Source organism: Podarcis erhardii, assembly GCF_964252035.2.
Source record: "Podarcis erhardii genome assembly, chromosome: 1".
NCBI lineage: Eukaryota > Metazoa > Chordata > Lepidosauria > Squamata > Lacertidae > Podarcis > Podarcis erhardii.
The window spans coordinates 36556749-36571604 of NC_138497.1; the positions used below are offsets into that span (position 1 = coordinate 36556749).

The 14856-nt window shown below is 41.5% G+C and overlaps 1 protein-coding gene across 1 annotated transcript in view; it reads right to left on the reverse strand.

The window, feature by feature from the left end:
• The window catches only part of COCH (cochlin), a 33004-nt gene that overhangs the window by 10143 nt on the left and 8005 nt on the right, over positions 1–14856 (reverse strand). Inside the window, exons 5-8 of the mRNA XM_081862153.1 lie at positions 3543–3676; positions 2293–2355; positions 832–876; positions 596–743 (exon numbers count right to left, since the gene is read on the reverse strand). Coding sequence (XP_081718279.1) covers positions 596–743; positions 832–876; positions 2293–2355; positions 3543–3676 — 390 coding nt within the window. The remainder of the gene's footprint in view (positions 1–595; positions 744–831; positions 877–2292; positions 2356–3542; positions 3677–14856) is intronic.

The window sequence follows — 14856 nt, forward strand, 5'->3', positions numbered from 1 at the left end:
ACCACTGTATATAGATTAAATCTATTGATGACTACAAGCGTATATAGGAGGTGTGGGGAACATTTGACAATGTGTTGCTGAACTACAACTCCCATCATCCATGGCCATTGGCCACACCTGCTGGAGATTATGGGAACTGTAGTTTAGCAGCATCTGGAGAAGCAAATGTTCCCCACACCTGCTGTACAAATAACCAAAAGCATCACAAGAACATCCAGAGAAAATGTGCCTTTGGCTACCGAATGCTAGGAAGTGATACAAGTGTGGGTTTATCACCATGATCTAATGGGCTAAACACAGTAATCACAATGCTGCACTAGATTGGTGTCAACACATCACTTTCTATACTATTACTATTTATTTTCATTTACTTGTTAATATACTCCTAATATACTCCATGGGTGCCATTTAATATTTAACGGGTAGGGAAACAGATGGCATTGATAGGCAGTTCAAATGTGATTCAAACTATAACAGAAAATGCATAACTGTAATAATGTATTTTTTAGTTAGATCATGCCCACGCTAATCACATTGTTATAAATTATAGCACCTAAGAAGGAGCGATGTACCAAATAGGACATATTTCTAGTACCTGGCTTGTACAACTCCCACATGCGGTCCTTCAGATCCAATTCCCAGCATCACCGCTACTTTCCCAACAAAGTTCTTCTGCAAATTAAATCTACGCTGCCCAATATTGTAGCTTCCATCAATCAGAAAAGCAATATCCGCTTTACAGTCTGTGAACACCCAAGATAGTTAGATTAACTTAAGAGCAAATTAACATGAGAGATTTGTTTTATCGGACATGGTGAAATGGTAACCTACCTTTGTTTCCAGATTTTTTCTCAACTGTTTTCTTGGGCCGTTTACCTAGAAGGTAGGAAACATCATGAATTCTATACATGTAGGTACTCTTAGTAATAGAGCTATGAAAGGCCCTTCAGCACAGACATTCAAAACATACTTCGAAGATTCATTTCACCATTATTATTTAATCATTTAAAAAACACACGCTGCTGACCACAGACACAGAGTGTGGAGTATATAGGCCAGGGATAAGAAACCTGTGTCCCATCAGATACCATTGCACTATGACTTCCTTAATCACTTTGCCATGCTGGCTGGAGCTGCAGTCCAACCACATCCAACAGCTCACGGGCTCCCCATCTCTGATATAGACAGAGATAGACTCACTGTTAACTGTTATAATAACAAGTTTCAGAGATTGTTATCTGGACTTATCTTTTGTTTTGTATAATGCTGAAAACTCAAAAAAAAAAAAAAAATTACACACACAGACACGTTAAAGGGATTACCAGTAAATAAGATAACATATGTTCATTTTGCCAATAATAATAATATACAAATTACCGTATTTTTCGCTCCATAAGACGCACCTAGTTTTTGGAGGGGGAGTGCATGAAAAAAATTATTCTTTAAAGGGAGCACTGAGCAGAGCCTGTATGCATCCCAGGCTCTGCTCTCCCTTTCACAAGCCACGTGGAGCGTGTATGCAGAGCTTGTAGGCTTTCCCCCGAGGAGGGAGAAGGGCAGCCCATCACTGACAGGCTGCCCTTCTCCCTCCTCGGGGAAAAGCCCCCAAGAACCACACACACGCTCCGCGTGGCTCTTTAAAGGGAGCATGGCTCTTGCAGGCTTTTCCGGGAGGTGGGGGAAGGGACTGAGGGGCTGCCCTCTGTCCCTTCCCCCACCTCCCGCAAAAGCCAGGGAAAGCCACGGGAAGCCTCCTCAGGGCAGCGGGATGAAGGTTCCCTGTGCCCTGAAGAGGCTTCACGCAGATAAGCCAGAAGCTAGAACAGCAAGAAGGAGCGCTGCGCAGCGCTCCCTCTCGCTGTTCTGGCTTCTGGCTTAGCTGCGCAGCCTGCATTCACTCCATAAAACGCACACACATTTCCCCTTACTTTTTAGGAGGGAAAAAGTGCGTCTTATAGAGCAAAAAATACGGTATTTGCTAATAGCTATTTTCCTTTTCCATGTGCCTGGAATGAGCTTGCTACCTGAACACCTCTTGCAGGTCTTGGAAAATTCATAAAATCCTTCTGTACAAACAAATCTCCCTGCGTGCTGTGCTTCTGGGTCTCTCTCTCTCTCTCTCTCTCTCTCTCTCACACACACACACACACACACACACACACTATATATATATATATATATATATATATATATATATATATATATGAATGATAATAATAGAATAGATAGAAAATAGTTTATTTCTTGGCCATTCCTGATTGGTAAGAACATATTTTGAAAGAAACATCTTACCTGTGGGTGGGCGTGCTGTTGAAATTGGCCGCCCAACAGCTTCAAGTGCAGCACTCTGGGGTCCTGTTACCACATTGAAAAATAAATTAAGCTTACTGCATTGCTGTCAAATTACATTGTAGTAAAACAGGTTGTACATGCTCAGTTTTACCTAATAAAAGAAACTGCAAAAAGTCAACACCTCAAGCCACTAGATCTCACTGAGAAGGAGACTCCTAGGAGCTAGTACAATAGCTTAAGGCATTTAGATGCAAAGAGTCTTCCTGCCTATGCTCCAGCCTAAAATGAGATTGCGTAATACTAAAGTAAACTAACTCCAGAGCAGTGGCAGACAGAAAGTAAAATGGAAAAACCTACAGATGACAAGAATATTTTCCCCAGTTACCTATACTGTGAATACTTTTTATCATACCGAAGATGCATGCCCCAATGTTTTTTTTACTTTGTTTTTATATTGATGATTATTTGATGTAAGTCATTATTGATGGAAGCCAATAATGTTAACTAATATATATAAAGAGAGAGAGAGAGAGAGAGAAAGGGAGAAACAAGGGACTGACAAGAACAGAATGTTAATTTACTTAAAATATTTCAACTTCTAGTTTCATCAGAAACATAGCTGGACTGCAAACAGGGCACCAGTTTCTCAGTTTACAGTCTGGTGACTCTGTAAACTAAGTATTATCTTTTCAATGGCCCATGAGCAAATATAATAAGCCCAAAGCCCTGAGACTGAGAATGACCATGCAGAGTGCAGCATCTCAAATAAAGATCAGGAACCAAATGTAAATGAGTTCATTTATGAAGATCTCTCACATCCTACGGCCTATTGAGTAGAACTTACTGCTTTGGTAGTTCTGAAGTAATTATTCATGTTATGCGTTGCATAACTGTCCAGGAATAATATGTACATTATTCCTGGCATCAGTTTTTTCAAGCCAAAGCAAAAGCCAATGTTTTGACAGTTGCATATGCTTCACATATTTTTCACGGCAGCCTAAAATATTTAGGAGGCTCCCTGGAGGAAAAATCTTGACTCAACAAGGCATCATTTGATGCCTGATTTTGTACATTAGGCTTGTCTAAAATTCTTTATCACATCACACAAGAGGAGCAGCACAGTGGTTTGCTACTCTTAAAAATAGAAAATCAAACCAACAGAAAAAATAATAATGAGCCAGCCAGTTTCTTCCATGCTGATACTTTCCAAACTCACTTGGCAAAATAGTAACACTTGAACATGCACTTACTGGAAACTGAGAATGATGATGACCATCTAGCGAGTGCTTGAGACTGGATTCCGTTGGCATAGATTGCAAGGTAGTTCTCTTGCCCTGGCAATATTTGCACTCTGACAGGCCCACCTTTACTGGTGATAACCCCTCTGTACCAAAATAAGATTTTCAGATACACATTTGTATAACTACATGCAACCAAGACCATTTCACACTGTAGAGAAGACTTGTCTAACTACGAGCCTGATCAATTTTGCAAGATGGCTGCAATGCCTTCTTGCAGGGCCTAGTTCCAATCACTAAGATTAAGAGGGAAATAAATAAATAAATAAAGTTTATGTATTTAAAGGTCAGCTTGAAACATAGTGACTAAGAAGCAAACTCAACTCAGTGCAATGCAATGTGCTTCCTAGGAAACATTTCGGATTTACTGAACAGTTGCTTTCGGCTACAATACTATACACACTTACCTGGGAGCAAGTTCAGTAGAACTCAGACATCTTATCAATACATTTAGTATAAACGCAGCAAAATGTGTGATGTGTCCCCAAGACTGATTTGAGAAGTAACTGCTGTTAGAGTTTAAAATATAACTGCCAAGGGTACAAATTTGTCTCCTTAGCTTAGCTTATAAACTTTTGAGGTTTGTAACAGCTTTAGTTGGATACATAACTTGCAGCACTCCTTAATGGCCTGCTCCCAAGTGGTGTGGCTTCTTTGTGTGTAAGCAGAATTTTGGATAACCCAAGTCTTTAAAAGGTCAATAACGTTTAAGTAGAGCCTGTAAGCATATTTGAAACTGGTACGATTGACGCTGGATGGGTGCAATATGAGCTGATTACTTTGCTTCCACACACATCTTTTCGGCAACAATATGGACAAATGATAGTTTCTAACCCACAGTTTGCTTTCCCACAATAGTCCAACGGGTTTGCTTTCCCACAATAGTCCAGTGCTTGAGCAACTGAGGCCATGTCCACCTTTTTCCAGCCACCAAACACAACTGGTGAGAAATAAAACGGGACTGTGGCTGCAGAGACGTAACCCAAGCTATTCTACTTTGTAATGCTAACTTCCAAAATCTTCCATCTCTTCTGCCAAAAATAGATGATAAAATGGCTATCTGAAAGGGGATTTCTGTTTCAAATATTTATAAATCAACTTGGTAGGACAGCGATAAATAATTCTTGACTACACATCCTTCATACTTCTTAAGTGACTGGTGACATTTACTCAGCATGCTAATTCACAAGAGCTAACTATCAATGTCAAATGAAATCCTCCCACTCATGAATGTCCTACTACTGTAGTACAAAACTAATATAAATAATATTTGTTTGGAGCAGTTACAGTTAGAGGAAAATAAAAGTTAGAATGGAGGATAGTAAAATAGCAGAAGGAAGAGTAAGAGTGAAATATGAAAATCACCCTTATATAATCATTCAGGAAAATAGTAAATAGATTTGAATTCCTGATACAGCCACTATTACGGAACATTTCTATAGTTCCTAGGAGGGCATCCTAGAGGCTTTAGGATGTCTCTCCAAGGGTGGAGAGGGAAGTCCAACCTCAGAGCGGAGATCCAACCTCTAAAGGCCTCTACTAGCCACTGCAGAAACCTCTGCAGCCTTTAACTTGCTAATCCTGTATTAGAGCTCCAATATTGGTAGCAGCAAAACAGGGGTGAGCCAGGAGAGATGAGGGTAGACTATGGAAAGACTTCAATCCAAAGCTTTCCCGTTCCCCCAACACCATCTTTCAAATGGGGTGGAGGTGGTGAGAATATATCAGTACTGAAACACTGAAAAGAATGGGGGGGGGGAAATCTCAGAATCAGAAAACAAACAAGAATCCCAACCAATGAAAAACAAAGAAAAGGAAAAGGAAAAACTAATCTCTGACCTCCCTTCCATCCTGCTTCCATGCTCTCAGCAGGACTTTGAATATTTTAGATTTTCTGCCTTCAGTTCTCCCCTGTTCCGTTAGTAGGATTGCTCCTGTTCACATAAGTTACCTGTAGTTCAACCACATGTTGCTACTAATGTGGGGAACATAAACATTTAATCATCATATTAATTTAGATCAAAGGATGAAAAACCCACCACATGGAAAATTCAGCCTACACAACTTTTATCAGCATTCCCCGGAAATGAAGGATTATGTTTTATAGCTACAAACACACTTACATTCAATTAATTTAATCTGTTGGAACAGTAATACTACTTTGAAGTTCCAGCAAAATTCTAGATTATGCATTAAATTCTTGTTTAACACCACAGCTATCTTGGCTTGCTGTCGTTGAATAAGTGTGATCTTTGAGATAACAAACATGTAAAATAGTCACGATAACATAGTGGCTAAGCAATTCGGATATAAACCAGGAAGTGCCTGGGCCAAATATAAACTGTTATGAAGTCAATAAATTGACTTAGGCAAGCCACTCCCATAGTTTCAAATCCCCTCCCCATGCACACAATGGAGAATTTCTCTATGAACATCTATGATTTTTCCACCCTCTTCTTCTTTTTTAACATGTATTCGTACCAATCAAAGCTGCTTGCTAATGGGCAGTCTAGTAAAAATGACGAGCAGATCACACCCACTGAAATTATTGTGGCCTACCTTAAAGTAACAGAAATAGGATTGGCAAATTATCTCCTTGGAGGTCAGTGGAACTGTATGGGTTTAAATCTAACTATATTGGCTTACTTGGATTACAAGCTTTTCCGTCATCACTAGAATGTTGTACTTTATATACTGTGGGCAACATAGGATGGACTTATCATTATGTGATGTAAACGCACTACATCTCTGCTACTTTTAGCACCGAGGGGCCCTTTTGGAACATCTTTTGGATTTGCCTCAAAGAACATCAAATAACCTCCCTCCAATAAACCTTGGTTTTGTTGTCACCCTGTCATTCCACTATTTGTGCCCTGGGCTTGTTGCCACCCAGCACGTCAACATCCATTTGAATTACCCTGGTAATTTTCCAGCACTCTGTTCACTTTGCCAGTTACCTAATGGTTACCACATTTCCTGTAAGTGCCCCAGTTGTTTGACAGGAACAGCCTGGAGATGTCACTCTGTTTCTTTAAACCCTGCTAATAACTATTACATGGGATGCGGGTGGCACTGTGGGTTAAACCACAGAGCCTAGGGCTTGCCGATCAGAAGGTCGGCAGTTCGAATCCTTGCGACGGGGTGAGCTCCTGTTGCTCAGTCCCTGCTCCTGCCAACCTAGCAGTTCGAAAGCATGAAGTGCAAGTAGATAAATAAGTACCACTCTGGCGGGAAGGTAAACGGCGTTTCTGTGCGCTGCTCTGGTTCGCCAGAAGCGGCTGTCATGCTGGCAACATGACCCGGAAGCTGTACGCTGGCTCCCTCAGCCAATAAAGCGAGATGAGCACTGCAACCCCAGAGTCATCCGCGACTAATGGTCCCTTTACCTTTAATAACTATTACACACTGCTAATAACAATATTATTTTATGATCCTGCAGATCACATTCTACAGGTATGACATACTGAATGCAGAAATACAGAGAAAGCCTTAGGGAAAAGGAACAAAGCATCACTGCCCTTTCAGGACTCTAAAGTTGCATGCACACAACATTTTAATCTTGAATCAATGGAGAACGAGCACTTGTTTTTTCTATATAGTCCACACGCAATCTAGATCTATTGCATATTTCTTACCCCAGACAAGTGCTTACTGAGAAACTGGTTTCATTCTACAAAAAAGGTTTGTTGCAGATTGATTTTGCACTACCCCGCAGTGTGTCCATTTGAAAACAATTGCCCTAGCAATGGAAGGTGTATTCGCACCTCCCTAATGACATTATGGATGGGCACTTCTTCATTCACCTGGGGCATGTGCAGGGAGCATACTCTCCAACATTTCTCCAATGAAAATAGGGATGTCCTAAATCATAATCATAATCATAATCATAATAATTCCACCATTTATACCCCCTCCCATTCGACTGGGTTGCCCCAGCCACTCTGGGCAGCTTCCAACTTGTGTAAAAACATAATAAAACATTAAAAAACCTTCCCTATACAGGGATGCCTTCAAATAGCTTGGGGATCAGATAACTCCATACCCTCCAACATTTCTCCAATGAAAATAGGGACGTCCTAAGGAAAAGTGGGGCATTTCAAGATTAAATCAGAAACTGGGACGGCTTCTGTAAATCTGAGACTGTCCCTGGATAATAAGGACACTTGGAGGGTCTGAGGGAAGAAATGGCATGGATAACGTAATCAAAGGGAGGGTTTTAGAATGCATATCAAGTAACCACACCCACCCTTGTGGAAGGCAGTATTTAGAATCATTTTAGATGATTACAGAATGAGAAAAGCTGGATTTTTAATGCTACAAACGGGTTAGTAGGTAGGCAGCCTGGGATATTATTTTCTTGTCTTCGGTGAGCATAAGTGAGTATAAATATATATTAAAAATTTTTAAAAATTGTCCAGTAGCACCTTAGAGACCAACTAAGTTTGTTCTTGGTATAAGATTTTATGTGCATGCACACTTTCTAAGCTTACACCAAGAACAAACTTAGTTGGGCTCTAAGGTGCTACTAGACAATTTTTTAATTTTTAAAAATATTTCAACTGTGTCAGACCAACACGGCTACCTACCTGAATCTAGAACCATAAGTGAGTAGCTACCAATGGCCTTTTCCTATTTTCTGAGCAAATAATACTTCAGGACAATTGTTCTGGCTACTTTTTTTTTTTACTGGACTAGCATCTGATGGTGAAAGGCTATGAATTATTTTGAGTTTTACAGAGCAGTGCAACAGAAACAACACTTTTCTTTAAATTCCGGCCCCTGTATCATTCTGATGTAGGTCTAATAAGAACTGAGAGGAGCAAAACATTTGTGTGGCACGTGTTCCTCTTACCACCAAGTGGCCACAATGAGCCCTTACCTAGGTTTTTATCTAGGGCAGCCTTCCTCAGTTACATTATTGGACTAATAAACACTGCTCTCATTTCCCCCTCTAGTTCTACTTCTTAGCTTAGCTAGAACAGTTCCCTTCTCTGTCTTTGTCACTTTCCATTAACATTTTATCTTGGCATTTATAAGCTATTACACATCCTCCACCATCACCAGCCAGCATAGCCAATGGTCAGGAATAGCAGTGGTTGTGGTCCAACAATGCCTGGAGACTTAAGGTTGGGGAAATCTGATGTAGGGCATGACTAAAGACTAAAGATCCTACTATATTTTTTTTTTAAAAAAATAAGGAGGCAGTCGATTCAGAGTTAAGCATGGGAAAGCACAGCTGATATAAATGTGGACTTTAAGTCTCTGCCACTAAAATCAATAGCACTTTAAAGTGTTTCACCTTGATCCAGATGGTGCCTTAAGTTCTGGCCAGTATGCATAACTCTATCACATCTGCATTCTTAGCATAGATTTCATTTTAAAGCCGATTTCTAACATCTGTGGAAGGACTTATGCTTAAGCACAATAGTAGAAGTAAAACAAAAATAAATTATCTAGGTCTTCCACTGAAGAAAACAATTTTCAGATATCTTCATGGACTAAAGTCCACTTCATTGGATGTATGAGATATTATCCCAAGTGGACTGAAGTCCAAAACAATTTATTGCATAAGACATTGGTTAAGACTCACCTTGGTTGTTTTTGCTGCAGTGGACTTACACAGCTCCCCCTCTGGAAATTAGAATTCACCTAACTGTTGCTAGGCTTTGAGCTATATGTGCACAGATGAGATGGTGCCAACTAGTCCCTGTTCTCTTGAATGGGCTTAATGCTGTCAAAGTAATATAATAATCAGCTCAGCATAATTGTCCAGGGAGGACAAAACAATGCCAGAACAATGTCCATACAAGTTGACAGAGATGATGTACCATGCAAAGACAGGAAAAAACATGTCAAAGTGAAGGAGAATTGTTATTAGTCTTTAACTACAATGTTCCACTGTGATGGAGATAAAAAATAAAAAAGAGAAGAGTTGAGGTGCTGTCCTTACAAGAACTGCACATGCATTACTCAGTCCAGAAATCCAAAGGAAAATGTCTCATCTGAGATCCAAATGGCACACCATGATGCTATTACTTTGCTTTCTGACAATACAGATGGGGAAACCACATGTGCATTAAATGGAAAGCGTAATGCAGACCTCCTGGGTCTAAGCAGAAAACCCAAAATATGGCAATTAAATATATGAAAACATTTTGCATGCAATTAACTACAATGGTATTCTCTGTGGTTAATGACTGGAATGCAAAATAATAAATCTATTGGAATCTAGGGTCAGGGAAGACAGAATATCAGATAAATATTGTTCTCGTTCTTTTCTCTCCCTTTTTCTCCTTAACTTGAGGTGGCTGAAATCAGTTCCTCTTGTCGTCTTCACCATTTGCCATTTCTATCTTGTTTTGACCTTTGAAGTATTATATACTTTTTCATACTGCTATTGGCTGTGATACAGTAATACAATGTGAATGCCTGCAAGAAATAGCACTGGTACAACTGTTTTGCAGACACTTTCTCTTGCCTTATGTATCATGCCAAACTTTCAAACTGAGTTTGGGACTTAAGGAGTTTGGTGTAAAAAGCTACTAAAGGAAGCAAATACAGTGCCAGTCCTCACAACCAACTTGTAGAATTGTAAATTTTGGTTGAGTGGATGCTAGTACTGAGAACATGCCAATGGCATCACATTAATCTTTGTGTGGACAGGTGGGGTCCCCCAAACCCTGGGCAGCCCCTGTGTGGAATAATGAATCAAGACAACGTGCTATGGGATTAAAATTGGCCACAACTTTATCATGTTTCAGATGTGGGTAGACCTTGGCTACCCCGCCGGGGATCTGGGGAACATCAGGGTTATCCAGAGTGTGGGGGATGGGCTGGCTCTGGAGAACATATGCTCAAGCAGAGAGAGCCCGTCCCCGTTAAGCCGCCGTCGCAGGGGAGAGCAATAACAACCTCTAGGCGTACGGTCAAAGCCTCCTGGTATTGCCACCACAAAGAGAAGGGGAGCGTGGGTCACTGCTACATGCCCACCCCCATTTAGGGAAGATAGACAAGTAAGATCCTCCCCCTATTGTGTGGGCAGGGTGGTCCCTCCCCCTACCTGGCCTGATCAACTTGGCAATGCCTCCCCAGGCGGGATTGGGGAACTGGCTGAGGTAGGCGGAGACCTCCCACCTAGGGAAGGCGAATTCAAGCCTGTGCTAATGGTGTCGCATAGGGTCCCGGGGGCTGCCCGTGCCCACACAAAGGTCACCCCCATTTAATGTGGGGAGCGGTCATTCCTAGAACATGCCCAATTCTCAAATCACATCTCCCACATTGCCCAATCAACTTTTGGTAGCTTTCCAATGGTGCAGGAAGTGTGAGCTGGTTGGAAGCGAAGCAAGTGCTGATGCAAATTGTACAACCTTCTTGAATGAGCACCTAGAGCCACACACCTATCCAATATTCTAGTTATGCAGGGGTGGGAACCCTTTTCAGTCTGAGGGCCATATGCTTTAGTGGGCAGCCTTCTGAGGGCCGCATACCCCCAGAGTCAAAAAGTGAGTGGGGTGACAGATGTGACTCTTAACTTTGTACAGCAGACTACATTACAGCCACTTAGAAGCCAGGGGTTTCTACTCTGTGCTCCCCCATTACCAATCTCTCCACCCAGGCAAGCAACCAGAGTTGTCACAGCTCAAGGACACATTCCAGCCAGGCTAAAGTATACCTGAAGGAGAGTCTCCACCCCCATCGTTCTGCCCAGACACTGAGTTCCAGCATCGAGGGCCTTCTGGTGGTTCCCTCACTGCAAGAAGTGAAGCTACAGGGAACCAGGCAGAGGGCCTTCTCGGTGGTGGTGCCTGCCCTATGGAATGCCCTCCCACTAGATGTCAAAGAAATAAACAACTGACTTTTAGAAGACATCTGAATGCAGCCCTGTTTAGGGAAGCTTTTAATATTTGATGAATTATTGTAATTTAATATTTTGCTGGAAGCTGCCCAGAGTGGCTGGGGAAACCCAACCAGATGGGCAGGGTTTAAATAAATTATTATTATTATTATTATTATTATTATTATTATTATTATTATTATTGGTTGGTGAGGCATGTGGCCTGGGGAGAGGTTATGTGGCCTGGGAAATAGGCATTCCTTTTGAATATATGAATATATGAAGACCCCAGGGAGGGGTCTTGATCAATCCTGCTACTTTTAATGGCTAGGAACTGTAGCTGGGACTTGCTGTATGGGCTCTGCCATTGATTTGTAGCTCCACACACCTAGACTTGCTTCCATATTATTATGCTATGTCAGAAGACTCAGAGGGTTGGTAGATAAAATACACTTTGGTAATGCCCCCCCCAATTAAACAAAAGGATTTCTCCCTAAAATATAATGAAATTAGATTTAGTGCCTGTCTCTTTAAAGAGCAACAAAACCACAGTTCTTCTCTTGGTCATACGCCTGATATCATACATTCCTAGAAAAGAATCTAAGATGATGTAGTGAGTGTTTTGGTCTTTTTGGAAAGTTTTAAATCTTTGGAATTTACAGCTAAGATGTGCATCATTGGAAATGATTTATTTCTATTGTGCAAAGAGGGAGCTGGCTTCCTAGCTCCATAAGCATAGCCCCTTTTGTGGCTTTTCAGGCCACGTAAGGGCAGCATAAGTGCCGAAACTTGTCCGGGTTAATTCATTTTTCTGTATGAAAAATATGTGTCTGTAGATAACCCTCAGGAAATTATAGAGTCAAGAATGCTGCCCTCTAGGGATGGGAAGAGAGAAAAATCCTGTCATGGCAGCTAATTCTTATAAGCTAGGAAGGATTTAACAGGCCAAATTGCAGAAAACCTGAAAATGGGAGAATAGCCCAGAAGCCTATTATGGATACAAAACAGTCCCATGATAACATGGAAAAGTATCACATGGCAGCTTGGAATTATGCTATGAGTATGGGTAGGGGTAGGCAAACTAAGGCCTGGGGGCTGGATGCAACCTAATCACCTTCTCAGTCTGGCCTGCAGATGGTCCAGGAATCAGCGTGTTTTTACATGAGTAGAATGTGCCTTTTATTTAAAATGAATCTCTGGGTTATTTGTGGGGCCTGCCTGGTGTTTTTACATGGGTAGAATGTGTGCTTTTATTTAAAATGCATCTCTGGGTTATTTGTGGGACACAGAAATTCGTTCATTTTCCCCCCTAAATATAGTCCGGCCCACCACATGGTGGGTGGGCCGGGCCACAGCTGAAAAAGGTTGCTAACCCCTGAATATGGGGATAGGGGACAGGGAAGAACGTTTGTTTGTTTGTTTGTTTAATAGAACGGGGGTAATGAACCTGTGATCCAGATGCTGTTGGATTTCAATTCCCAACTGCCCTAGACCAGGCGTCCTCAACCTCGGCCCTCCAGATGTTTTGAGACTACAATCCCCTTCATCCCTGACCACTGGTCCTGCTAGCCAGGGATCATGGGAGTTGCAGGCCAAAAACATCTGGAGGGCTGAAGTTGAGGAAGCCTGCCCTAGACAGTGTGGCCCATGATGGGAGTTGTTGTCCAACAACATCCAGAAAGTTACAGACTCCCATCCCTGATTTAGAATCTATCTGGGCTAATGACTGGTAATAGCAAGAAGCTAACGGTTTCTCTGAAGAAAAGAACTGCTAGTTAAGTGCAAGGAAGATAGTCAAGGTCTTTTCACTGATAGCCAAAGTAGTTACTGCTGAAGGTCTGTTCTCCTGCTGGCTAAGGAAACATGAGCTGCTGAAATGCATCTGCAGGGTCTCAACACTGGAAGCTTTTCAGTAAAGTACATGCTTTTTTGTAGAGCACATGCATGTTTATCTGCTTACGGTAAATCAAGAGGAGAATCACATCTGGAATCACTTCTGGCTGGAGGACTGGATCTAGAAATGGCCAACTCTTCATGAGCCACTTTGACAAGTGAGTGGGGCTACTCACCTGTCAATCTCCTGATATGATATGACATCAGATGATTGAAACTTCAAACTGCCACCATAAAAAATAATAATTGGGTGCACACTCTTAGCGTTTCAGTTATTTGCCAGCTTTAACTTTCTCACGTCTGATGTTATATGATGTCAGGTGTAGGAAAGGTGGGCGAGGTTCACCCAATAGGGCTGTGGGGGCCAATCTCAGCGTCCTGACATGTCTAATCAGACCTGCAGGTCAGAGGTTCTCTACCACTGGCTTATAACATTTCCTCTGCTCTTAATTTTTTCAGTTCCACCCTGCTCCAAAAAGAGGATTTGCCCAAAGTCTGTTCAGTTAGCAATGTGCAAATCCCACTTCTGCTCCAAACCAGAACGTTGGGTTGCCCATGAGCCCAATCAGGGAAAAATATTATTCCTGTGTCATTATTGGGATAATATATTCCATCTGAAACAGCTTAAAAGAGACATGAAGAAATAAGGTTCAGAGATCAGATGAAAGGGGTATATCCCTCCCTAACACCTTGTCTGTGTTATACATGCACACATCCGCACACAGAGAGAGGAAGGAGCTTAATTATTATTGTTATTGTGTTCATAAATCGCAATGCACACAAACGTATCTATTTCTGTAATGTGCCAGGGCTGAGCACTATCCCAGAAAACAAGTTCCAGGACTGAACACTGGCTCCAATCATGGCCTGCTGCACAGGCAAAAAAGATGGAAGTTTCTCTTTTGCAAACATATTTTTTATTCTACTGAGTTGTGCAAAACATCTTGAAGCACCTCTTGAGAATAGCAGTAACATGCATCCAAAGCAAAGAATGCCTTGCTATTGGCATCCACTCATTAGCGGACATTATTCCACACACTATTTGTACATGGCTAGAAGACAATGCATTATGCCAGGTTCCAAACTCATTAAAAACCTTTCACCATCGCTCTTGAGCAGCACCATTTCCAAAAGACTACTGCCCAAGAGAAACCAGTTTACGAATACTCAAAGGCGGAACCTGGCACATAACTTTTTGAGACACTTTCTATTGCCACCATCCCTGCCATGAGAAGCCTAGGGAGGCTGCATTTGGACATAGCTGGAAAATGACTGCATGTACTCTCCAAAAACATTTTCATTTGGGCAGAGCTATAAACTTCATGCGAGATTATTTTTAAAGTATGAGAAAAGCTAGAGGTTAGAAACATCTATTTCTTATAGTTAAATCCTTCACTTCTTCCATGATGGAGTGCCAAGTGGCTTCTATCGCTCATTTCCAGGCCTGACCACAGTTGACATGTCATGTGCTTGCAGACTATGTCCTGAAACAGAACTATGTAGGCTACATAGCCAACAACCAACACCATTTTTAATTGA